The sequence below is a fragment of the Bos grunniens genome, chromosome X (assembly GCF_055505025.1).
Source record: "Bos grunniens cultivar Pamir isolate PY7600 chromosome X, Bosgru_T2T1.0, whole genome shotgun sequence".
Lineage (NCBI taxonomy): Eukaryota > Metazoa > Chordata > Mammalia > Artiodactyla > Bovidae > Bos > Bos grunniens.
In genome coordinates this window covers 86,790,599-86,818,591 of record NC_141194.1, presented here as the reverse complement: position 1 = coordinate 86,818,591, position 27,993 = coordinate 86,790,599, and the positions used below count along the sequence as shown (strand labels likewise).

General features: G+C 35.5%; 1 protein-coding gene and 1 non-coding gene across 5 annotated transcripts in view; both read left to right on the top strand.

Moving 5' to 3' along the window:
• COL4A5 (collagen type IV alpha 5 chain) overlaps nucleotides 1-27,993 on the top strand; it is a 253,719-nt gene that overhangs the window by 195,691 nt on the left and 30,035 nt on the right. For 3 of the 4 annotated variants that reach the window (XM_086386653.1, XM_086386654.1, XM_086386655.1), the window contains 8 exons: nucleotides 1,664-1,777; nucleotides 7,463-7,630; nucleotides 8,492-8,581; nucleotides 9,044-9,193; nucleotides 10,818-10,916; nucleotides 12,345-12,434; nucleotides 12,961-13,100; nucleotides 26,949-27,075. In XM_086386653.1, coding sequence (XP_086242779.1) covers nucleotides 1,664-1,777; nucleotides 7,463-7,630; nucleotides 8,492-8,581; nucleotides 9,044-9,193; nucleotides 10,818-10,916; nucleotides 12,345-12,434; nucleotides 12,961-13,100; nucleotides 26,949-27,075 — 978 coding nt within the window. Of the gene's footprint in view, nucleotides 1-1,663; nucleotides 1,778-4,002; nucleotides 5,362-7,462; nucleotides 7,631-8,491; nucleotides 8,582-9,043; nucleotides 9,194-10,817; nucleotides 10,917-12,344; nucleotides 12,435-12,960; nucleotides 13,101-26,948; nucleotides 27,076-27,993 lie in introns of those variants that run through there. The other variant, XM_086386656.1, reaches the window with a different exon arrangement.
• LOC147340822 (small nucleolar RNA U3) lies at nucleotides 21,808-22,018 on the top strand. The gene has a single exon (XR_015159982.1). It is a non-coding gene; the product is annotated as a small nucleolar RNA U3 (small nucleolar RNA).

Here is a 27,993-nt window from a genome sequence, read left to right as displayed (position 1 = left end):
AAGAAAGAGGTTGAAGCCTAGTTTAAATATCAGCTCCCTATGAATCACTTGCCTAACCACTGAAGTATAGAATCCCCATATCCTACATAGGATTCATTCTCAAATATTAAAACTCAGTAATGTTCTAAGGTGCTAGAAAAAAAAAAAAGAATTGGGGACTTTCTGCTATGTAATTCCTTTATTCCTCAAACATTTAGTATGTTCTTATTGTATGCCTACTACTTTAATCACTTGAAACACAAAGGCATTGATTCTGTTCTTGAATATCTCAGAGATTGTACTCTACTGTGAAAAAAATAATCATAGAAGGCATTACCATGATCTTGGTTATCTCTATAGAAACCTTTATGAATATGTATCACTAATGTTTTGGACCAATAGACCACAGTCAAAACACAGCAAGCAGATCACAGTAAAAGTTAACCCACTAGATATATTTATACCAGTGATTGGGTATTAAAACTTAGGAGAAATTGATACAACATTTTCAAGGCAACATCAGATCAGGTCAGATCAATCGCTCAGTTGTGTCTGACTCTTTGTGACCCCATGAATCGCAGCACGCCAGGCCTCCCTGTCCATCACCAACTCCCGGAATTCACCCAGACTCACGTCCATCAAGTCAGTGATGCCATCCAGCCATCTCATCCTCTGTCGTCCCCTTCTCCTCCTGCCCCCAATCCCTCCCAGCATCAGAGTCTTTTCCAATGAGTCAACTCTTCACATGAGGTGGCCAAAGTACTGGAGTTTCAGCTTTAGCATCATTCCTTCCAAAGAAATCCCAGGGCTGATCTCCTTCAGAATGGACTGGTTGGATCTCCTTGCAGTCCAAGGGACTCTCAAGAGTCTTCTCCAACACCACAGTTCAAAATCATCAATTCTTCGGCACTCAGCCTTCTTCACAATCCAACTCTCACATCCATACATGACCACAGGAAAAACCATAGCCTTGACTAGATGAACCTTTGTTGGCAAAGTAATGTCTCTGCTTTTACCAATAATAAATTAGTAAGGCTAATATCCATCAGGAAAGAACCATATGAAGGAGAAAATGTGCTTAAGATTGACCATTGGAATCATTAAACAAAAATGAAAAGATGACTTTGGAAGCATTCAGTTTACCTCATGTATTACTTTTGTTCAGGGCCTCTTCTAAGGTGCCTTGGGAAGCAATATAAGAGGTGACATTTGAACTGAGTCTTTAGGGAAGGATGTTCCAGGTAGCAGAAATAACATGCAAAATATCATTGTGACAAATGGAATGGTGTGTTTGTAAATATCAAAATAAATAGGAACTAAAGTGTAATTTGCAAAAAAAAAAACATCTGTGTCATATTTGGAAATGACTAAAACATAATGTGCCTAATGTATTTGTGGAAAAAAAATTAAAACTGTTATTAAGAACTTGGTAAGTCTTCTGTGTGGATGGGAAGACATAGTCAATTCTCCCTACATTTGTCTGTCTATACATATACTGCATTTTCAATGAGAATTCAAGTAGGAATTTTTGGACATGACATAACTGATTCTGAAAGTTAATGTTTAGCAAACATAAGTTAAAACATACTACAAAATCACTGTAATTATAACTTTGTGACCCAATGCTAAAGACGAGTGACTCAGCTGTTGTTTTTAATATCTAAACTATATTTATTCCTTAAAGGTGACATTGGACCAAATGGACAACCTGGGCCAATTGGACCTCCTGGGCTGCCAGGAACAGGTTTTCAGGGACCACCAGGGCCACCAGGAATTCCTGGACCAATAGGCCAACCTGGTAAGATTGGAGTAAATATGCATTTTGTAGCACATTTATATAGAGGTTGGTTAGCCCCTCAATAAAGTGTAACCTGTGTAATAGTCTTACAGAAAGCAGATCTGAGAGTTAACATGTCCACGTATATAATTATATAAAAGCAAAAGAGCACAGATCACAGCAGAAGAGCTAATATTACCTGATATTTCCCCTCTCTGTTCATTTAAGATTGATCTATTAACAACAGTGCAGTTTAGCAATTGCAGTATGTTTCCATGGCTTATAATCGTTGAGCTAATCATATACCATTGGAATCTTAGGAACTTCTGGTGCTAATCATTTCAGACCTGAGTAGCTATATGGCATTAGTAGAGCTTTGTCTGTGAAACTTCATAACATTTCTTAGCACAGGATTAAAAAAATACTTTTTTGCTGTCTCATATATAGGGTTATTGTTACAATATTGTAAAGTTAAAAAATAAAATAAAATTTAAAAAATCCTGTTAAAAATATTTTTTAGGCATCCTCAATTTTTTAAATAAGTGAGTTTAATTGAATTTTCTCTTCTTTTGCCCATAAATCAACATTTACTTTACAACTCATAAGCATGCTAAGGTTATGAGTTTTTTAAGGTTTTTAAGATTTTTTTAATATGAATACTCAAAAAAGATTTGTCAGCTTGTAACCTCATAGAGAATCATATGATTCCTCTGTGTTCATGTGAGAGTTTACAGATTCTGAACTATCTGGTGATATGAATTACTTTTATCTTAATCTAGGAAGATATAGTAAGGGTCACACGTGGGCCAAGATTTTGTTATTGCAAAGTACTATAATAATATATGAGATTAAAGCAAATATGGAACATTTAGTCATTCCTTAATTCACATGAATACATCGGATGACTTAAATGCACCGTTCAGATATACAATCGTTGACTTTGAAGCAATGGAATATGTTTCTGACCTTAAATGCCAATAGGTATTTTGTTAGTTTATTATGCTAAAAATATAGAAACACTGATTAACAATATAAAAAGCCTGAAAAGTAAAGGTTATTTTTGCTTATGCCCTATTTTAAACATTTGTTTTATGGCACATTGTACCTCTTTTTAAATGGCCCCTAACATGTCACTACTGATTTAGAAATAAAAAAGAAAACTTACGGTGTTGCTTTGAACCAACTGGTTAAAAAGCAGGTGCTTCAACATTAATGAGAAACCCTTCTGTCTAGCATAGCAGAGGGATCTTGAGAAAAAAACAATTTTTATGTTTGGTCATTATAGTCTTGGCCTGCTATTTCACAAAATGGCTAAAAAGAATTTATGATTTCTGTTGTGTTTTTTCATTTTGTTTCCCAAAATTACATAAGGTTTCAGAAGCATTTTGAACTCTTAAATCACAGCTGAGCAAGAATAAAAAAGAGATAATTAAAGCAATTAATACCAATCTGAACAAAATAAAAATACATTTATTTGTGTTTTAATGCTTTTTAAAATTTAGCTAATATTCTACAATATTTTATTCATCTAATGTTCTCTCTAATTCATGGATATATAGATATATTTATAAAGTCTATATAGGATGGGCAGGGGGAAAAGTAATGATGCTGAATTTAATCACATCTCTTTCTTCTGTAAATATATATTTTGCCATACAACTGAAGATCTGAACTAATATGGTTCAACAAATAAATGAAGTTAACAGCAACTGCCACAAAAATGTATTGAATATATTCTTATTAATATAGAAATATTCTCAAATCACAATTTTTTTACCACTGGATGACTATATTTTGTATTTGATAATATCTATGTATACTCATTTTTAAAGTAAATTTTACATGAATCACCAAAGCAGAATATTGTCTTAGTGCATTTCAAAAATACCATTATTTTCGTTTGTACATCTCAATAACAGGACTATCAGCAAGGCTACTACTAATATCTTGATACACCCGACTTATACTGCATGGCTGAAGTTCTAACTACCTATTTTTAAAATAAAAACCTTATTTAATATACTTGCTGTGTTTCATTTTGTAGTAGAAAACTTACTGCTAAGTATTCTATCTTGTCATTTTTCCAGAGATATATCCTTTTCAGGCTTTTCTTTTGACTCCAGTTTTCTGCTATTATTTAATTAAGCTTTACTATTTGTCACTCTTCTTTCCAAAGCAGACTGTACGGTTTAATGCATGTTTTTAAGTTAAAGATTTGTTGAATATCAATTCCTCATTTGGAATAGGTAAAAATGCCAAAGGACAAGGAGCAGAATGCTTTTCATCTTATGCCCTAGAAGGCAATGACACCCCACTCCTGTACTCTTGCCTGGAAAATCCCATGGACAGAGGAACCTGGTAGGTTGCAGTCCATGGGGTCGCTAGGAGTTGGACACGACTGAGAGACTTCACTTTCACTTTTCACTTTCATGCATTCGAGAAGGAAATGGCAACCCACTCCAGTGTTCTTGCCTGGAGAATCCCAGGGATGGGGGAGCCTGGTGGGCTGCCGTCTATGGGGTCGCACAGAGTCGGACACGACTGAAGCGACTTAGCAGTAGCAGCAGCAAGGGAGAAATGGAAGTTGTTGGTTCTTATTATTTGGTCTGGCCAATAGCTGGAAGATAATTGCTTTAGTGAATCTTTTTAGAGGTCAGTTAAATATACTCAATTCCATATTCACAGGTAATACCCCAACCTGAGTCAAATGTGTTGTACGCTTGTCCAGTCTCAGGAACACGTGCATGGCTAAATGAGTTCAAACTTATCACCACTAATGTGAATCAAAGAAACAAGGCATTATTCATGTCATTTTCATAGATGAAGGAGAGTACATTGTCATTTTCTAACTTTTTTTGGCTATAAAACCCTTGGACTGTGTGTGTGTGTAACATTTTCACAGATAATGCATGTTTTTGGAATTTTCTTTTTTTTCCATTAACTTGTTCCATTTGGATGTCCATAAATTAAGAGCATTATACACCTCTAATGCACTTAGGCTCTATAGATATATCCATATAATTCCTGTTATTGTATAAGATTCAGCAGAACTTTTGAATTTATATTGACTTTCTTCATCCTGGATTTTACCCGGATGCCAATTCCTGACAATAGTCATGGAAAAGATCTATGCTGTGAAAAATACAGCATAACATATGTTACTGTTATTACTAATAACAATGAAGAGATCTTAGCCTAGAATATGTAGTTTGTTTCATCATAGACATGCACTAATAATTATTGAGTTCTCTGTACCTAACCTGTAAGGGCTTCCCTGGTGGCTTAGTGGTAAAAAACCCACCTGACAATATGTGGGTTTGATCCCTGGGTTGGGAAGCTCCCCTGGAGGAGGAAATGGCAACCCACTCCAGTATTCTTGCCTGGGAAATCCTATGGACAGAAGAGCCTGGCGGACTGCAGTCCATGGGGTCCCAAGAAACCGGACATGACTTGGGGACTAAACAACAACCTAACCTGTTAGAGTACAAAATCAAGTTTAATTTTATATTTAACTAACCTTTAAGAGCTTAAATTCCGAAATGATCATTCAAAGCAGTATAAAGATCAGAAATAAACAAGAGTGTACTGCTGATCTTCATCAAAAAGTATTTTTCTGAAGTAAATATTTTATTCTATTGGCAAACATATTTATAGTATAGGTTTATGAGCATCTGAGCAAATGCCTAAAACAAGTTTCTTTACTCATTACTAATATGTTAGTAGTGAATCAATATCTAATACATTCTATTTGTAGACTTTTTTTGTTCTAATCTTTACATGGTTAGTTTTGTTTCCTAACCTAATTAATCTTTTTGTAACTTGCTTCTGCTTGGGTGGTTCATCTTGCTCTGAACTGTAACTTCCTGCCTCTTGAACTTCAGGTCTACCAGGTATTGTAGTTCTCACTCAAAGCCATATTTTTCTTTTTTAATATTGAAAATTTATTATATTAGAACAAATAGTAGAAAAAAAATCATCCAAATATAATAGCATCATCATAAAAGGTGCAAAAGATAGCACATGAAAACAGTTCTGAGAAGCTGTAAATAGGATATTTATTTTTCCTTTGATTTATTTTTTGAGCTTTATTGAGGTATAAAAGACATAGACAATTATAGTATATTTCAAATGTACAATGTGATGATTTGATATATGTATACATTGTGAAAGAATCTTCGCAATCAAGTTCTCACATCCATCACCTTTACATATTTACTGATTTGTGTGTGTGAGAACCCTTAAGTTCTACTATATTAGCAAATTGTAATTACACAATAATGTTATTAGTGATAGTCACCATGTTATTACATTAGATCCTCCTACCTTATTCATCTGTTTTTTTTTTTTTTTTCCAAAAGCCATATCTTCAAGCTTTAAACTTGGAAAGCAGCAAGATTTATCCACATTGAAGTCTTTTAATTATTTTGTAGAACTGCTCTCTTAGAGAATATTTAAAAGGACAAAATAGTTACCTTGAAAACTCAGCTATTAAAAACTACTTGGGCTGTAATATAACAATAAACAGTGATCCATGTAGAGCTATAATTGTGTACATTATCAGGTATCTCATCATATTTCATAAATATAAAATATCTCTCCCCTTTAATAGTATTTTTTACTATGAAATGGCAGCATTGGAATCATCACTACTGTGCCAACTAAATGGAAATCTCTAATCTTCAAAGTGAATTTTATCAGTTTAAAGGCATGCTGGTAAAATGACACCAAACAGGTCTTAAAATACCAGCCATCTTGTTCTCTTATAACAATAATTGCTTGTGAATCTTCAACAGTAAAACTGGTCATATTGTTGAAGAAATGCTTGGAATGGTCACCTGTTTCACCCCTAGCTTTCAGTCCATTATGGCACATCCCCATTTACCAGAAGAAGACCAATAACTTTAAGTGACTTAAGAAGTCACATAGCTGATAGGTGTTGGTGTGGGAACTTGTACTATATTTGTAGTGTAATTCCTTTCACTAAACATATTCACTAAACATATTTTAAGTACCTTGTTTTCTGAAGTGTATTTTTGCATATCATAATTTTTCTATAAAATCCTGGCTGAGTTACTGAGAAACAAAAGTTAACAACAAAAACTACTAGTAATGTGTTATTAAAACAACACGTTAAAACAAAGCCAAACTAAAGTCAAGAGGGCCCATATAACTGACTTATTTAGTAATTAATTTTTTATGGATTATAGAAATGTATCTTAATAATTCATAATACCTTAGAAAAGTGGAAATCCAAGTGTGGGCAGTGGATCGGTATCAAATCACAGACTGTTTGTTACTGCACTGGAATTAGAAGAAATTGAGAGTAAGCATTTGACTGTATAACTGTATTAATATATTATTTGACGATAATAACCACGATATAGGATTGAATTTTTATGTCTTTTTTATTTCAGTTTTTTGGTATTTTTTATTACATTTTATTAAAAATAGTACATGATTGTAGCAATTAAGAAAAGATTGGTCTTTTTTGAGAAATAATTTCAGAAGTCCATTCTTAGGGAAATATACTTGAAAATCCTAAAGTTTTATTATTAGATTATATTCTGTGCATGATAACAAAAGTATCCCTAACTCACTGTTAGGTTTGTTATATACAGGATTCTATTACCTGTTTGCTAGAAAAATAACCAGATACATCTCTTAAAACTGCTTCAATACTTTTTAATATTGGTTTGTATTAACTAGGCTTGCATGGACTACCAGGAGAGAAGGGGGATCCAGGGCCTCCTGGATTTGATGTTCCAGGACCTCCTGGTGAGAGAGGCAGCCCAGGGATCCCTGGAGCACCAGGTCCTATGGGACCCCCAGGATCACCAGGGCTCCCAGGAAAAGCAGGTGCCTCTGGCTTTCCAGGTAACTTTTTAGCCTTCCCTGGTTTTGGATTCCAGAAATTAGAACTAATATGACTCTGATGTATTATTCTCTTGTACTTTTCTCTATAGACACTATCCTTTAAGGAAATGTATTAAATGTCTCTGATTGTGGGAAACTCACTTTGCTATTTGCATTGCACTTTTTCTCTTTGAGAGCTCCAGCTATATATTGCTGTGTAACAAATGACCCCAAAATTTGATGATTTAAAGCAGCCTTTTAATTTTGCTCAAGATTTTGTGAGTCAGGAATTATTGGATGACTTAGACAGGGTTGTTTATCTCTGATCCACATGGTTCCAGCTGGAGTGGTTGGGATGAAGGATCTACTTCCAACGTGGCACTACTGTGACACCTGAGTGTTCATTGGCCTCTTCACATGGTATCTCATTATCCACAGAAGTACCTCACATTTGCTAGTATCAGGGTAGTTGCTCTTTTTCCAGGGCAGTGGGTTTCCAAAAGAGAGAATCCCCAAAACTGAAAGTGAGTGTTCTAAGAGCCCCAGGTGGAAGCTGCAAGAATTCTTATCATCTAGCTTTGGGAGTTATACAGGGACACATAGTCAATGTTAAGGCATAGAGTCATCCCAAATTCAAGGGGAGAAGGGTACACAGAGCTGTGTGTACTGGGAAGTGCAGTTCATTTGGGGACCATATTTAGAGACTAACTACCACAGTGATATAGACAGTAATGGTCACTAAGATTACAATAGTTGGAAAGGGGGAAACCTTATAGTACCTTCCCTCTAACTCAGTAGTTTTCTAGTTGACATCTTTAAACTGATCTTTTATCTTTCCAAGGTCAAAGAAAGGTAAAAAGGTACCTATTGATATTTTTAAAGGTGCCAAAGGTGAAATCGGTATGATGGGACCTCCAGGCCCACCAGGACCTTTGGGAATTCCTGGCAGGAGTGGTGTTCCTGGTCTCAAAGGTAATATTCAGGGTTTGCGGGCAGATTTATGAAAGAAAGAAAATTAAAAATTTTGCTTTACATCAATGCAGAATACTTTTATTTGACTACTTAAAAATGAGCAATGCTTTACTTGTATTTTGTTTCTAGGTGACATGGCGTTTAAGTAGTTCCTGTTTTCAGTTTGATGGCATGCTTAGTTGAATACTATGAAATATGATAAGCATTAACTCAAAATAACAACATACAGGAATTTAATTTTTTTTTTTACAGTCTGTATTTGTCAGAGAACACCAGGAGAGAGATTGTTGTTTGAGTGTAAAAGTGAGCTCGAGTTATTTGTAAACAATAAATAAGGTGCATGAGTGTTTTGGGTGGTCAGTAGCCTACCCAACTGTGTAACATGTGAATAATCTTTATATGCATTAATCCTGGATGGATGAACCTGATCTGCTGTGTCTTCCCCACACATGTTGGTTTTAGGTGATGATGGTTTGCAGGGTCAGCCAGGACTTCCTGGCCCTGCAGGAGAGAAAGGTAGTAAAGGAGAGCCTGGCCTTCCAGGCCTTCCTGGGCCAATGGATCCAGATCTGCTGGGCTCAAAAGGAGAGAAAGGGGACCCTGGACTACCAGGTGAGTGAATGCATTTATTTGAATTTTTCTCCTGGTGTGTATGAAGTTTAATTTTTATTAGCATGGAAAGTGACTTGTAATCCAGGATTAAGGCAATTAGGTATATCAAATTTTGGTAATGTAAGTTAGTTTTCACTGATTTATACTGTTTCACTGATCAACTTTTGCTTGACTATTTACTTTGTAGTTTATCTATCACAAACTATGAGACTTTAAAATAAACAGTCACTTTCAAGCCTTCCAGAAAGTAGTGTATAGAATATGATCAAGAGAAAATGGATAAACAAACAGAATTACTTGGAAAAGAGATTTCAGTGTTTGGAAAATTTCCTGGCCCTTTAAATTCTTTTTCTTAAAAACCAAATGAGGATGAGTGGTACACTGTTGTCCTGCAGATTTTTTTTTTTTTGTCCTGCAGATTTTTGATACCCATATCATACTTGATTTTTAAGTACAGTTCACTGTTATTCTAACCTAGAAGAATAAACAAATATTGGACTAAGAACAGCCAAACTCACCCCTGGGGAAGGTTGCTGAAAGTAGGTCTAGGGAACAATTGTATTATTACAGTTATTTTATTAGAAGCAAATGAGATATGAAGAATAACAGATTTTTAAAATAAAAATCCTTTATTCTTTTTATAAAACTATAACATATTCATAACAAAGCATCAGAAAATACATGAAGTAAAAGTCGCTCAGTTGTGTCTGACTCTTTGCAATCCCATGGATAGTCCATGGGATTCTTCAGGCCAGAATACTGGAGTGGGTAGCCGTTCTTTTCTCCAGGGGATCTTCCCTACTCAGGGATCGAACTTAGGTCCTCCGCATTACAGGCGGATTCTTGAGCAGCTGAACCACCAGGAGAAAAATATGAATAAGCACAAGTCAATAAATAAAACACAATCCAATCTGCATAGAATATCCTTTCAAACAACGTGGAATTTTTAAACTATGTTTATTTGCAGATTGAGGTAAGGTTTGTGGCTCTTTCTGTGTTGAAACCATTACTATTGTCAGTCCATGTATGTGTGTGAGTGTGTGTGCAGGTGTGTGTGTGTGTGTGTGTGTGTGTACATAGATGTTATAAGTTTCCCTGAGAGCAGGGCTTGGTGAGATTTCTCCTCAAACAAGAACTTTAAGACATTACTGTAATTTTGTATATAATCATGAAAGAGGCAAGGCCACCTAATTTTGTATTATTGTTAAAATGAGTTATATTTCTTGATTTACTTCTTGCAAAGCTTTTCTTTCCATTATACCTTCTGCAAAATAGTGTCAGTAAACTGTATTTGCCTTGATATAAGGTTATAAAAGATAGTTATAGAATCTAAGAGATAATGCAGAGACAGCCTGCCCCAATTCCTTCATTTTACAGTGTAAGAAACTGAGGCCCAAAGAGGAAAGTGGCTTAATTATTGAGTGCTCCGAAGTTCTTAATGGTAGCTACATTAAAAAGTGGGAGATTTTAATGAGTCCAGTGCTATTGGTTCATACTATATCAGAATATCACTGGTTCCTATATTTCATTCATATTTCAGAGTATGGATAGCTTGCTTTGCCAAATGGATTTAATGATTAATAATACCAGCCTAACTTGTCTTTCTTATACTCATCCTTGGAAGGTATTCCTGGAGTTGCAGGGCCAAAAGGTTACCAGGGTTTGCCTGGAGACCCAGGGCAACCTGGACTGAGTGGACAACCTGGATTGCCAGGACTAGCAGGTAAGTATGATAAACCACCTGTAGCAGTTGGTGGCTGATCCTGACCCTGGAACAAAGTAATCATGTATTTATCATGTGTAGTGATAATTGAAGCAACTGAGATATGGACCTCCCCTTAACAAAAATGTTGCCATTGGCACAAATGTCAACAGAAAAGACTTGTAGGATATTTTTCTTTACTCAATTTCTTCTTTTTTGTGGCCTCAGAATATACACAGAATCAGAAGTACATCCAAGTAAGGTGCTATATTTTATTTATATACGTTGTAGCATATGTAAATTAGACAGTTATCTGTTAGGAGCCTAAAGAATTCACCCTTTTCATTTTTTTACCTTCAGACAAGTTAATCATTAAACCATGTAAAACAGATGACTACCATTTCTAGTTTTAAAAGTTTCTAGGAGTAAGAATTTCACAACCTTCATTGGTAATGTTTTATAGCATTAATCACTCTTACAATAAATGTGGATTTTTTAATTTCTAATAAAACTTTTTATTGCTGCTGCTTAAACCATTTTTTTTTTTGGTTGGACCCCTAAACAATAAAGAGTGGCTGGTTACCATCCTCCTAAGAGCCCTTTAGATCAGTTATTCTGCTCTGAACTGTATACTATATTATCTTAATGTAGTTGGAAGAATTATCTCCGTATCTATCTTTCATATACTTTGCATTCTTTCCCAAGTGAGAAGACAGTGTGAAAGAAAAAATAAAAGCAAATAATGTTGAAGGCAACATTGTGATCCTTGGAAAATACCTAGGTGACACCACAGAACTGAAGTATCTAAGCTCTGGGAAGAATGCAAACACAGCAGCCATGACTGAACACAGTAGCCATGACTGTTGGGGGAAGATAGTCCAGTACATCTCCATCAACTCTTACCTAACCCTGGCTTAATGTGCCAAAGGTGTATGTATCATGACAGGTTACCACTTTCCTCTTCTGGTTGCACATGATAAGGCTTTCAATGGGAAAGCTTCTGAATCTTTTTAAAAGACTCTCTTTAAATTGGATTTATCTGTGATAAATATGGTAAGGTAATTATATACATATGACAGATAAGACTTCAAGTGTTTGGAATAGTTTTAGGGCAAGAAACAAGATGTCCTGGTGATAGTTATATGTGTACAACAAATAAGACCAGTTAATTGGAGTAGTTTTAGGGCAAGACACAAGATTCTTGCATTTTTAAATAAATGTGTATTGGGAGCCCTCTATTGCTGTGATTATATTGTAATATGTTCCTAAGGAGATTTCTTGATAATTTTTGCCTATCTTATGTCCAGTTAGATCTGTAGAACTTTATCATATATTAAGATTTGGTCCATTCAGCCTCATGCTTTCATTTTAATTACGACCCATTCCAGGAAACCAAGCAACCATAATATTGCTGACTTGTCTTAATTTTAAACAATTTGACTTTTCTAGGTCCCAAGGGTAACCCTGGTCTCCCTGGAATGCCAGGACTTACAGGACCTCCTGGACTGAAAGGAAACATGGGTGATATGGGTTTTCCAGGTGAGTGATGAAAATCTCCCAGATATTTAGTTCCATTAATGGAAGATGGTTGACTATCTTTGTTATCAGAAAAGAAACTGTTGTTGACAGAGTCAAACTGAGGTGATAACTAAAGTAGTCAGTGGGTAGAGCTCTCTCATTACACAAGTATTTGAAGTAGGAATTGAGAGACAGAACTTTAGAAAGAATTCACAAACTTACATTTTTTTCTCCAACTATACCCCCTTTCAACCCACTCCAGTATTCTTGCCTGGAGAATCCCATGGACACAAGAACCTGGCAGGCTACAGACCATAGGGTCACAAAGAGACTGACATGACTGAAGCGACTTAGCATGAACACATACTCCCTTTCACTTAAACTTCCTTTAAAAATAGGCTTTTATACAATTCTGATTATAAAGCTCTTTATTATATAAATCAGACTTTGTGAAATTCTTTTTAAAAATCTTTTTGTGTGGTCATGTGCATTATATATATCCTATACAATATTTTGTAAAAGATTGCATGTTATGTGTTTTTAACAGGCCCACAGGGTCCAAAAGGGTCTTTCGGACCTCCTGGAGTTCCTGGACAACCTGGCTCCCCAGGACTACCTGGACAGAAAGGAGAAAAAGGTGATCCTGGTATTTCAGGCATTGGTCTTCCAGGTCTTCCTGGCCCAAAGGTAATCCTACTCAGGTATATGCCTGAGCAGATATGACTTTTCTTTAACACTGTGCTTGCTCCTAATTCTTCCTTAAACTATAGTGTGATATAGTATAGTGTGACATGAATCTCTGGGCAAGAAATTCATCCTTTCTCTTTTATATTGTAAGGAGATTTGTTTGTTTTTTTATTTTATTTTATTTTATTTTTAAACTTTACAATATTGTATTAGTTTTGCCAAATATGGGGAGGGAGGAGGGAGGAGGGTTCAGGATGGGGAACACAGGAGATTTGTTTTAGAGTTTGCAGCCAATCCAAAGAAGGATGAAGGGGGGATCTTTCTGATTTCTTTATTTTCTCTCTATCTTGCTCTTTGAGTATGTTTCAATAACTGAAAGGCATATTTCTGCCTAGTTTTGGTTTTCCTTTCCCTTTTAGTGATGGAGTTGTTGGTCTTTGTCCTAATATTATTATCAACTAACTTGAAGAGGCTTACAAGCAAAGTAACTTATAAAATTAATGAAAGTGAAATAGTATTCTTAAATGCATGTATGAAGTGGTTCTCCGAAACAGTTTTACATATCCCTCTATGCCGCTAGTCACTGTGAAAACTTTGGTGTTATTTCTCAAGGGATCAAATTTAGAACTTGTTTAAGAATCACTGAACTTTCAAATATTTGATAACTGCTTAATTCCATGTAAAAGGGTAGTAATTCCTATTTGCAGAAGTATTTTATAACTAACCAAGATGCGTCCATTGTCTATTATATACATTGCAAGTGTCTTCTCACAGTGAATTGTTTGTCTCATAATGGAGAAGGCGATGGCACCCCACTCCAGTACTCTTGCCTGGAAAATTCCATGGATGGAGCAGCCTGGTAGGCTGCAGTCCATGGGATCCCTGAGAGTCAGACATGACTGAGTGACTTCACTTTCACTTTTCACTTGGAGAAGGAAATGGCAACCCACTCCAGTGTTCTTGCCTGAAGAATCCCAGGGGCAGTGGAGCCTGGTGGGCTGCCGTCTATGAGGTCACACAGAGTCAGACACGACTGAAGCGACTTAGCAGCAGCAGCAGCAATGATGTTCAATCATTCAGTTACAACACAAAACTTGAGAGTATTAGAAAAGTAATTGTGGAATTAGTGAAAGCTCTCACTGAGATAAGAATTCATTGAATATTTTTAAGATAATTTCTTGTTAATAGTATGCAAAAGGCTATATTTTGATTGCCTAGTCAACTTATTGCAAGAAGTAATCAAGAGAAATTTCTGCTTATTAATTACAGATTAGCAGTATAGAGCTTAAATTTTTCTTTTCTATATGTTGTGTGAGGTGAGGAACTATATATTTTTCCCAAATAAATTATCCGTATAACTTAAAACCATTTGTTACAAACTCCATTCTTTACTCATTGATTTTAAATTTCATTTAAAAATTTTATAAATATGTTTATCCATATTTTTTCTAGACTGAGCGAATTTTAGCATCCATATAATGGAACCAAAATGACCATAACAAATCATCTCTGAAATTATAATAAATTCAGCAGAAAAACATGTTTCAGTTAGCCAGTGTCCACAATGTATTCAACTCTCTAAGTAAGATGCTAACTCTTAGTTTTTCTATGCAGCCTACAAATGTATTTCAATAAGCAAATTCTACACTAAGCTTGGATACTTGCAGAGTTGATAAAACCAGGAAGTCATGTATTTGAAGTATTCTGTTGTTTCTTTAAGATGGTATTATTTTATCTTAAAATGATGACACATTTAAAAAATAAGATCTTACACTCAGTTCTAATAGATGCAGGCAGTCTTTGCTTTGTACAGTCTGACATGCCAAATTTGTTACCACAAATTAGTTAAATGACATCAGTCCACAACAATACAGATCAAGTTTAAGTCACCATGATATATTAGTCTTCAGTCCCTAAACCACTATGTAAAGAACTACTGTGCATCATGATCAGTGAGCAGTCATTTCACTTCTTTCAAATTCTGTCAGTAATTAGTCACTGTGAATCTGTTTTCCCATCATGCATTGACAGCAAAGCAATGTAGGTGTGTTGCCTCTGTCTCTCATTGACAAACCAACTTGAAATTTAACAAAAGTGAATAATCAAAGAGAAAACTGATCAACAGTGATGAAAGTGCAGTTTAAAAAAGGAAAGGTAATAACACTGGAAGTGAAATTTATATCTAATGTAGATGTAATTAGAGACGAAATAGCCAACCAAAGAAATGTTTACATTGCCACCATTTTAGAGACTTCAGATGTGCAGCCAAGAAAGCTAGTGAAGACTAAATGATCAACATATGAACTTGACTGTCTTTATATATGTAACTGATGTGAAGAGGATTTTAATGTTATGAGAAAAACTTTTAAAGGTCATAGAATCATGTTTTTCCCATTGATTTTTTAAAATCTTGTTACATGGTTTCATCTTACATTTTCATTTTTGTAGTCCCATACTATTGAGCAAAATGAGGACTTCCTGCCTATTACTGTAAAAGAAGAGTAGAATAAAAGTTTCAGGAACATGATAGTATGATCAGGAGATGTCAAGCATAGAAAAAAAATCCTGTAATTAGTGAGTTGTTAAGAAGTAAGGATAAAGTGGTAAAAGGTCAGATGGTACTTTGTTTTACAAATGACACACTTTATAAGAGAGTGTCCTTGTTAGTCAAAAAGTATAATTAATATAAGTACACTGAAAACCCTGGACAGAGAATTAATAGGCAGAAGCTTGAGTCCTGAGTCTGTCTGAATGACCTTGTAAGTCACTTAATTCTTTTCTATCTTCATTACTTTGTCAGTAAAATAGAAAGAAGAATTATATAACCTATTACACAGAGATATTGTGAGGTTTCAACTAGATTAAAAAACACTTTATAAAGTATTCTATACATAATCTTTGTGAGATGAGAGAGGTGGACTAGATAGTATCTAAGATTTCTATAACTTTTATATTTAATGACTATATTCTTTTAATGTGGCATAATGTTTCTAGCTCCCATTACTCCTTCTTAAAATCCAATCATACTATAGACAGAACAATTCTTGTTATAATCCTAGATAGATTTTTTTGACAAGCAGAAAATCTTAGAAGAAAACATATCCTATGACCTTGGGTTAGGATAATTATATCTTAAACATGGCACCAAACACACAAGCAAACAAAGAAAAAGAAATAAATTGAACCACATTAAAATATTATGCTGCAAATGATAATGTCAAAAAGTGAAAAGACAACCCAGAGAAAGGGAGAAAATATTTGCAAATGATATATCAGACAAGAGATTTGTATCCAGAATTTATTTTTTAGAAAACTCTGATTCAATAAGAAAGTAGACCAATTTTTAAATGGGCAAAGTCAATCAGGCCTAACAGGCTTATACAGAACATGCCACCCCAGTTATTAGAGAAATGCAAATCAAAACTACAGTGAGATATCACTTCACACCAGCCAGAATGGCTATCATCAGAACAGGCCATCTCACAACATCAGAGTGTACAGCTTTTTTCAAGTGCACAAGAAACATTCTTCAGAACAGAGCATACATTAGGCCACAAAATAAGTCTTAATAAATTTTAAAACATTGGAACCATACAAAGATCCTTTTCTAATTACATTAGATTGTAAACAGCAAAAGGAAAGCTGGAAAATTCACAAATATGTAGAAATTAAAGGACATACTCTTAACAACCAGTGGGGCAAAGATGAGGACACAAGTGAAATTAGAAAACATCTTGAGACAAATGAAAACACAAAATTCCAAAACTTATACGAGCCAGCAAAAGTAATGTTAACAAGGAAATTTATAGTGTAAATGCTTGCATTAAAGAAGAAAGATCCTAAATCAGAATTTAGCATTACACCTTCAGGAACTAGAAAAAGAACAAACTCAACCCCAAAACTGGTAGAAGGAAGGAAATCATAAAGATTAAAGCAACAATAAATAGAGTAGAGATTAAAAAGAATAGAGAAAATGAATAAAACCAAGAGGTTGTTCTTTCAAAAAGATAAACACAATTGAAAAACATTCAGCTAGACTGGCTAAGAGAGAGAGGACTCACATACTTAAAATTAGAAATGAAAGAGGGCACATCACCACTAAATTTACAGAAATAAAAAAGAGAGTACTGTGAACAAGTGTACAATAGCAAATTGGATAACTTTGAAACAGACAAATTCCTAAAAACATACAATTTACCAAGGCTGCATGATAAAGAATAGATTTTTCTGAATAGACCTATAGTTACTAAAGATTTTAGCTTCCTTGGGTGGTGAAGGATACCATGGGGCCTATTATGTTACAAACGTAGTTCATAATATTTTTCTCTAAGTTGATCACCTTTTCTCTAAATTCATCACCTTAACATGTACTTTGAATCCCGTGTACCATATTTTGGCCTACTCAAGCAACTTTGAGCCATTATTTATCAATTTGTCCCTATTAGCTTAAAATTTCACTACCTGGGAGAGGTAAGTAGCATGCAGACTTGAAGATATTATTTTATACTGCCTTTGCTACATCATTTAGTAAAATGTTAACTACGAGTATCTCTGCATTCACTCTTTAGTATCCCTATCATTAATATTTCCTAACTAAAGAAGAACTTATGTATGGCTTGGTTCATCGTATCTTTAATCTGCAAATATAAATTTAACTGTAAAAATTTAATAATTATGTGGGAACCACAGCTTCCAAATGATTGGACTATTATTGTAATACTCTTCTTGCCATAAAACAAAGTATGGTTTTTATTCTTTCTCATCAAATATTTTCAGCTTATCCTATTTTTTTTTCCCTTACTAGCAGTGCTTCTTCAATATTACAATGGAACACAATAACAAAGAGTATTAGCTATTTCACCAACTTTGATGTCTTCTATTTTGTGTATTGGGGTCAGCATGGTATTTTATTCCAAGTCTTAAGTTATTGCATGGAATGGAAGGGAGATCCTGTTATTAAGAGATAGTAGAGAATGACTATGATCTAAATGCTCTTAGTTTACCAATTTGAATTTTAAAAGCAAAAAAAGTTATCAACCTGACAAGTATTTCTACATGGACTGCCTGTTATACCACACAGTGATCTTGAAAGCAGTTCTAGTTTCAGGCTTGTTAAAAAGCATTCTATTGTATGTTCTTGCCTCCTTTGTCAAAGATAAGGTACCCATTGTTGTGTGAGTTTATCTCTGGGCTTTCTTTCTTCTTCCATTGGTCTATATTTCTGTTTTTGTGCCAGTACCATACTGTTTTGAGGACTGTAGCTTTGTGGTACAATCTGAAGTCAGGAAAGTTGCTTCCTCCAGCTCCATTTTTTCTTTCTCAAGATTGCTTTGACTCTTTGGGGTCTTTTGTGTTTGCATACAAACTGAATTTTTTTTGTTTTAGTTCTGTGAAAAATACCATTGTTAGTTTGATAGGGATTGCATTGAATCTGTAGATTACTTGGTTAGTACATTCATCATCACAATATTGATTCTTCCATTCCAAGAACATGGTATATCTCTCCATCTGTACACCCTCTTCAGTAAGTGGTGCTGGGAAAACTGGGCAACAACATGTAAAAGAATGAAACTAGATCACTTCCTAACATCATATACAAAAATAAACTCAAATTAGATTAAAGACTTAAATGTAAGGCCAGAAACTATAAAGCTCTTAGAGGAAAACAGGCAGTACACTCTATGACATACATCACAGCAAGATCCTCTTTTACCCACCTCCTAGAGTAATGGAAATAAAAATAAACCAATGGGACTTAATTAAACTTAAAAGCTTTTGCACAGCAAAGGAAACAGCAAACAAGATTAAAAGACAACCCTCAGAATGGGAGAAAATAATTGCAATTGAAACAACTGACAAAGGATTAATCTCCAGAATATATAAGCAGCTCATACAGCTCAACATCAGTAAAACAACCCAATCAAAAAATGAGCAGAAGACCTAAACAGACATTTCTCCAAAGAAGACATACAGATGGCTAAAAAAACACTAGAAAAGATGCGCAGCACTGCTCATTATTAGAGAAATACAAATCAAAACTACAATGAAGTGTCACCTCACACCAGTCAGAACGGCCATCATCAAAAAATCTACAAACAATAAGTGCTGGAGAGGGTGTGGAGAAAAGGGAACCCTCTTGCACTGTTGGTGGGAATGTAAAATGATACAGCTACTATGGAGAACAGTATGGAGATTTCCATAACAAAAAAAAACCTAAGAATAGAACCACATGACCCAACAAATCACACTCACTGGGCATATACCCTGAGAAAACTATAATTGAAAGAGACACATGTACTCCAGTGTTCATTGCAACACTATTTACAATAGCTCGGGCATGGAAAAAACCTAGATGTCCATTGACAGATGAATGGATGAAAAAGTTGTGGTACATATATACAATGGAATATTAGCCATAAAAAAACACACATTTGAGTCAGTTCTAATGAGGTAGATGAACCTAGAGCCTGTTATCCAGAGTGAAGTAAGTCAGTAAGAGAAAAATAAATATCGTATATTGATGCATATATATGAAATCTAGTAAGATGGTATTGATGAGCCTATTTACAGAGCAGCAGTGGAGATGCAGACATAGAAAACAGACTTGTGGACACAGTGGGAGGACAGGGTGGGATTAATTGAGAGAGTAGCATGGAAACATATACATTACCATATGTAAAACAGATAGGCAGTGGGAATTTGCTATAGTACACAGGGAGCTCGAATCGGGTGCTCTGTGAGGGGAAGGATGGTGTGGGAGGGAGGTTCAAGAGGGAGGGGACATATGTATTATACCTATGGCTGATTCATGTTGATGTATGGCAGAAACCAACACAATATGAAAAGTAATTATCCTCCAGTTAAAAGTTTTAAAAAATGGCTTTCTAGTCTTATAGTGCTACTGTATTTGTTAGTTTCACAATGTTAAATTTGACTCATCAGGGGTGATATATATTCCATTTTCAGTTATATGAAAGCTCCCAACAAACAAAAGTCTAGAACCAGATAGTGTCATTGGCGAGTTCTACCAAAAGTTTAAAGACGAATTAATACCAATCCTTCTCAAACTCTTCCCAAAAATTAGAGGACAAAGGAACATTTCCAAATTAATTTTATGAAGCCAGCATTACCCTGATACCAAAATCACACAAGGACGCCACAAAAGAGAAAATTACACTAGTAAACATAGATGAAAAAATCCTCAATAAAATATTAGTAAACCAAACTCCAATGCATTAAAAGGATCATACACCATTATTGAGAGGAATTTATTCCAGAGTCACAAGGATGGCTCAACTTCTGTAGATCAAGCAATATGATACACTACATTAACAAAATGAAGGATAAAAATCATATGATCCTCACAATAGATGCAGAAAAGCATTTGAAAAAATGCAACACCCACATATTTAAAAAAAAAAAAAAGCAAAGTAGACATATAGTGAACATACCTCAGCATAATAAAGGTCATACAAGATAAGCCCACAACTAGCATCATTCTCTGGAGAAGGCAATGGCACCACACTCCAGTACTCTTGCCTGGAAAATCCCATGGACGGAGGACCCTGGTGGGCCGCAGTTCATAGGGTTGCTAAGATTTGGACACGACTGAGCGACTTCACTTTCACTTTTCACTTTCATGCATTGGAGAAGGAAATGGCAACCCACTCCAGTGTTCTTGCCTGGAGAATCCCAGGGACGGGGGAGCCTGGTGGGCTGCCGTCTGTGGGGTCACACAGAGTCGGACACGACTGAAGTGACTTAGTAGCAGCAGCAGCAGCAGCAGCAGCAGCATCATTCTCAGTGGTGAAAACTTGAGAACTTTTCCTCTAAGATTAGGAACAAGCAAGGATGCCCACCCTTGCGCTTTTATTCAACATAGCATTGGAAGTCCTAGCCAGAGCAATTAGGCTAGGAAAAGAAGTAAAAAGCAATCAAATAGAAAAGGAAGAAGTAAAACTGTTCCTATTTGCAAGTGACATATTATATATTTAAAAAACAAAAAACTATCAGAATAAACAAATTCAATTTGTAGGACGCCAAATAAATATTTTAAGAATCTGTTGTGTTTCTATACACTAATCGAATTAGCAGAAAGAAAACTTAAGAAAACAATTCCATTTATCACTGCATTAAAAAGAATAAAAGATCTAGGGATAAATTTAACAAAGGGACCTATCCACTGAAAACTGTAAGACATTGATGAAAAAATTGAAGCAGACACAAACAAAAGTAAAGATATTCCATGCTTATGGATTGGAAAAAATAATATTGTTAAAATGTTCATTCTACCAAAGCAATCTATAGATTCACGGCAATCCCTATAAAATTCCAATGACATTTTTCACAAAATAGAACAAATAATCCTAAAATTTGTATGGAATCATAAAAGACCCCAAAATAGCCAAAGACAGCATTAAGTCATGTCCAACTCTTGCAACCCCATGGACTGTAACCTGCCAGGCTTCTCTGTCCATGGGATTCTCCAGGCAAGAATACTGGGGTGGGTTGCCATTTCCTTTTCCAGGGGATCTTCCCAACCCAGGAATCGAACCCAGGTCTCCAGCATTGCAGGCAGATTCTTTACTGACTGAGCTATGTGGGAAGCCCCCAAAATAGCCAAAGCGATAGAAATGTACAAAACTGGAGGCATCATACTCCCTGATTTGAGACTATATTTCAAACCTATAGTAATCAAAACAGGATGAAAACTATACTTTCAGGGATCATTTCTGTCGTTTGTTACTAGAGAAGTTTCTCTGAATGTGTGGACTACCCAAAACCACAAGGAGGAGGCACAGCAGTCTCTCCTGAATATGAAGCCAGCTGTTGGTGTTGCTCCTGCAACTGCCATTAGTCACTGATGATTGTTCTCTTCCTTTGGGAGAGTAAGAGGGAAAGAACGTTGTCTGAGCTGAAATAAAACAAGCAGTATGGAATTCACACAAAATGGATGCATGGATCAATGGAGCAGAATAGGTGTCCCAGAAATAGACCCAGGCATGTATGGTCAATTAACTTATAACAGAGAAGCCAAGATTATAGAGTGGAGAAGGGACAGTCTCTTCAATAAATGGTGTTGGGAGAATTGGACAGCCACATGCAAAAAAAGAGGAAGAAACTGGAGCATTATCTTACATCATACACAAAAATCAGCTCAAAATAGATCAAAGATTTGAACATAAGACCTGAGACCATAAAACTAAAAGAAAACACACATAGTAAACTCCTTGACACTGGTCTTAGCCATGAGCTTTTTAACTGGACACCAAAGCGGAGGCAACAAAAACAAGAAGAAATAAATTAGTGGGATTACATCAAACTAAAATAGTTCTGCACAGGAAAGGAAACCAACAAAATGAAAAGACAAGCTACTAAATGGGAAAAAAATTTCCAAGTCATACATCTGATTAGAGGTTAGTATCCAAAATATATAAAGAACTCAAATAACTCAATAACAAAAAACCAACCTGATTAAATAATGAGCAGAGAATCTGAACAGACATTTTTTCTAAAAAGGCATACATATGGCCAACAAGTACATGTAAAGGTTCTCAGTATCACTAATCATCAGGAAAATGCAAATCAAAGTCATAATGAGATCTCACCTCATACCTTTTTGAATGATTATTATCAAAAAAAAAAAAAAAAAAACAAGTGCTGGCAAAGATGTGGAGAAAAGGAACCCTTGCCTCCTGTTGGTGGGACTGTAAATGCGTGCAGCCACTATGGTAAACACTACCAGGGTTCCTCGTAAAGTTAAAGATAGAACCACACCATGTGATCCAGCAGCGCCCCTTCTGGGTATTTATCCAGAGAATAACTGGAAAAGATATTTGCACTCCTCTGTTCATTGCAGTATTATTTGCAATAGCCACGCTGTGGAAGCAACCTAAATGTCCACTGGCAGATGAATGGATAAAGAAGTAGCGTATAAAAAAGAATGAAATCTTGCTATTTGTGATAACTTAGATGAACCTTGAGGGTATTATCCTAAATGAAATAAGTCAAAGACAAATACCATATGATATCATTTATACGTGGAATATAAAACCAAATAAACAAAAACCAAGTTCATGGGTACAGAGAATATATTGGTGGTTGCTAGAGGCAGGGGTGGGTGGAGGTGGGTGAAATAGATGAAAGGGGTTAACAAGTACAAACTTCTAGCAATAAACTAAGTAAGTGATGGGCATATAATATACAGTATGGTGATTATAGTTACAATTCTATACTGTATATTCAAAATTGTTTAAAACTTTTCATCACAAGAACAAAAGTTGTATAACTATGTGTGGTGATTAGTATTAACTTACCATGATGATCATTTCATAATATATATGAATACTGAATCATTATGTTGTACACTTGAAACTAATATGTCAATTATATCTAAATTTTAGAAGAATTATATCAAAGCTTGATATTAGAATAAATGTAGATACTTATGGCTTAAGTATATTTAAGTCATGCCTTCATCTCACAAGCTAGTAAAGTAATGCTCAAAATTCTCTAAGCCTGGCTTCAGCAATATGTGAACTGTGAACTTCCAGATGTTCAAGCTGGTTTTAGAAAAGACAGAGGAACCAGAGATCAAATGGCCAACATCTGCTGGATCATCGAAAAAGCAAGAGAGTTCCAGAAAAACATCTACTTCTGCTTTATTGACTATGCCAAAGACTTTGACTGTGTGGATCACAATAAACTGTGGAAAATTCTGAAAGAGATGGGAATACCAGACCACCTGACCTGCCTCTTGAGAAACCTATATGCAGGTCAGGAAGCAACAGTTAGAACTGGACATGGAACAAGAGACTGGTTCCAAATAGGAAAAGGAGTATGTCAAGGCTGTATATTGGCACCCTGCTTATTTAACTTATATGCAGAGTACATCATGAGAAATGCTGGACTGGAAGAAGCACAAGCTGGAATCAAGATTGCTGGGAGAAATATCAAGAACCTCAGATATGCAGATGACACTACCCTTATGGCAGAAAGTGAAGAGGAACTAAAAAGCCTCTTGATGAAAGTAAAAGAGGAGAGTGAAAAAGTTGGCTTAAAGCTCAACATTCAGAAAATGAAGATCATGGCATCCAGTCCCATCACTTCATGGCAAATAGATGGGGAAACAGGGGAAACAGTGTCAGACTTTATTTTTGGGGGCTCCAAAATCACTGCAGATGGTGACTGCAGCCATGAAATTAAAAGATGCTTACTCCAATACAGTATACTAACGCATATATATGGAATTTAGAAAGATGGTAACAATAACCCTGTATACGAGACAGCAAAAGAGACACTGATGTATAGAACAGTCTTATGGACTCTGTGGGAGAGGGAGAGGTTGGGAAGATTTGGGAGAGTGACGTTGAAACATGTGAAACGTCATGTATGAAAAGAGGTGCCAGTCAAGGTTCAATGCACGATGCTGGATGCTTGGGGCTGGTGCACTGGGACGACCCAGAGGGATGGTGTGGGGAGGGAGGAGGGAGGAGGGTTCAGGATGGGGAACACATGTATACTAATTAAATAATTTTCTATTAAAGAAAATAAATAAATAAATAAATAAAACAATCTATAAAAAAAAAAAAAAAGATGCTTACTCCTTGGAAGGAAAGTTATGACCAACCTAGATAGCATATTCAAAAGCAGAGACATTACTTTGCCAACAAAGGTCAGTCTAGTCAAGGCTATGGTTTTTCCAGTGGTCATGTATGGATGTGAGAGTTGGACTGTGAAGAAAGCTGAGTGCCGAAGAATTGATGCTTTTGAACTGTGGTGTTGGAGAAGACTCTTGAGAGTCCCTTGGACTGCAAGGAGATCCAACCAGTCCATTCTGAAGGAGATCAGTCCTGGGTATTCATTGGAAGGAATGATGCTAACGCTGAAACTCCAATACTTTGGCCATCTCATGCAAAGAGTTGACTCATTGGAAAAGACTCTGATGCTGGGAGGGATTGGAGGCAGGAGGAGAAGGGGACGACAGAGGATGAGATGGCTGGATGGCATCACCGACTTGATGGACATGAGTTTGAGTAAACTCCGGGAGTTGGTGATGGACAGGGAGGCCTGGTGTGCTGCAGTTCATGGGGTTGCAAAGAGTTGGACACGACTGAGCAACTGAACTAACTGAACTGAAGTCATGCCTAGCTTTTGCCGAGAATATTACATAGACTAGAATTTTCCCTTCTCAGAATGATTTACAGGATTCTTGGCCAGTTTGTTGATTTTCTGAGTGCTCTCTTCTTTTTCACATCTTGCATATATTTTTTTGAAACTCATTATTTTTTCTGCAAGTGTATAAATAATAAAAGCTTAGATGAAACTTAAGCAAGAAAATTTTAGTCCTTTTCAGAAGTTTTAGTGAAATATTTCCTTTCTTTTTTACAATTTAGTTGGTTTGAAGGAGTAAGCCATAGGGTGGTAAGAAGAACTGTATTAGGAAACAAGTACTGGTTGAAACTGCAATATGGGGTTTTTTGTAGAATTTAACATACTTCATTATAAATAATCAAAAGTTTGTCTACTGCCTTGTATGTTTACCACTAGCAGGATAATGTTATTTTCTTCTTGTTTTTTAATTTTGATATATAAATATCATTGGTTCATGAATAACAAGAATTATGATACTTTATTCGAAGCTTTTTGTGTAAATACCCAAGATGGAACCAGTTCAATCCAAATTTTAATTGTATACCTATTATGTGTGTAAAAATGTGCCACATGTTTGATTTATAAGTGTTCAGACAAAAATACATGTATTCCAAATGTGAGATTGTTAACTTTTTTAAAAATAGGATGTAAGGAGAAAAGTCATTTATTTAAAAAGCTTTTAACATAATGTGGAAACATTTGAGTTACAAATAGATGATCTTATGCCCCTAGACAAGCAGAAGCACTAAATGAAGAAGGAAATATTCAGTAGGTGATGTTGAATACTTTGTTGGACAGGTCACAGTCCTCATGAGCAGAGCAGGGAACACTGTGGTAGATTTAGTATTATCATATATATTCTCATTGTTATTGGGAAAAATTGTTTTAATTGTGAAAATGGGTATGAATTCTTCTAAGGCTTCATTAGAAGAAAACAATGCAAATATTTGTTGAGCAAAAGTAGCTATATATGAATTATCTCTGACCACAAAGAAGTTTTCAATGTAGTTGAAGAGTTAAGACATGCATATGTGAAACCATTATAAACATAATGGAATAAGAACCTACCCTAATTTTTAGGGTTAGCTGTCTTTATCCTGGAAGTTTTCATGGACAAAATGGGGATTTGAGATGTCTAGTGAAGAATTCATAGACCTCTTCATGTGAAGATGAAATTTTTCTTTTACAATAGAACCTACTGTGGTTATTATGTGGCACGCTTATTGTAAGCAATTAATTTCAATGTAGCATGCTAGGGATGATGAACACAGGTTTTGAAATCAAGCTACCTGGACCCAAATTCGGATTCCACCACTTATTAGCTATATCACTGTAAAATGGGGATAATAGTATCTTTTTTATAGAGTTGTTAGTATTAAAGAGAATAATGCATCCACGTTTCATGGGAATAGCATGAGATCTGGAATCTGACAGACCTTGGTTCAAATCCCAGTTCTGCTACTTACCAGAGACCTTAGGCACTTGAGTTTCTCTAAGATTTCAATCTTCACATTTCTAAATAGAGATGATAAAGCCTAACTCAAAGGGCTGTTTTGATGATTAAATGAAGCAATTTATGTAAAGCACTTAACAGAATACCTGACATCCAGTAAAAGCTCTATGAATAATTTTATGTTGTTATATAATCCAAATCATGTAGAGACTTCAGTTTTATCTTTTTATTCATATTTTTAGGGTGAACCTGGTCTGCCTGGATACCCAGGGAACCCTGGTACCAAAGGTTCTATGGGAGAAACTGGTTTGCCTGGATTACCGGGGACCCCTGGAGCAAAAGGACAACCAGGCCTTCCTGGATTCCCTGGTAATACTACTTTTCTTAAATGCTTCTTTCTTTCCTTCCTTATTTACTCTAATCTGTGTCATAAAGCAACTTCTTAGTTGACAGACCTCTGTTCTATTTCTCAGATACTGACCAGCAATGCAATCTTGAACTATCTCTTTTACTTTTCTTTTTTTGCCCACATTGCTTTCCATAGAAAATGAAAATGGGCATTACCAATTCAGCAGCACAATATCCTGTGGGCAGAGAGACTGGTGGAGCATTTTTGAGTCTAACTGCTAGCCACAAGTCAGTTAAGAGGCCTTACTATTTTTGTAGGTGGTAATGTACACTACCGTTCTGTAGCCTGCTGCTGATTCTCTTAGAGTGTGTCCTCAGGCACACAGTCGGTAGCTGTTGGTAGAACAATTATACAGTTTATTCAAATGATAAGGACTGAGTTGTGCAAGCAAAGGGTCTTAGCACTATAATCAAGTAGGTGATCTGAACTTGATAAAGTATCTGCTCTGTTTATGTTTGTGTTTATTTTTGTTTGATTTTTGGATTGCACTGTGGCACAGATGGAGTGGGTCTTTGATTATCTTTTCCTTAACCTTTTTATTAAAGTATAGCCTAGATACAGTAAAATGTACAAGAAAATAGATGAATATTTACATATATATATATATATTCATGTACCCACCACACATATCAAAGTATAAAACAATTCTCTTACCCCATGAAATTTACCTATTCCCCTTCACAGTGAGTCTCCCTCTCCCAGGTAACTACTACTATAACTTCTATCACTGCCAATTAACTTTACCTGTTTTTGAAATTCACATTAATGGGATCATACAGTATATATCTTTGTGTCTAGCTTCTTTCACTCATCATTATGTATATAAGATAAAGTTATCTTGTTGCCTGTCAGCAGTTTGGTTTTTTAATCATTGCTCC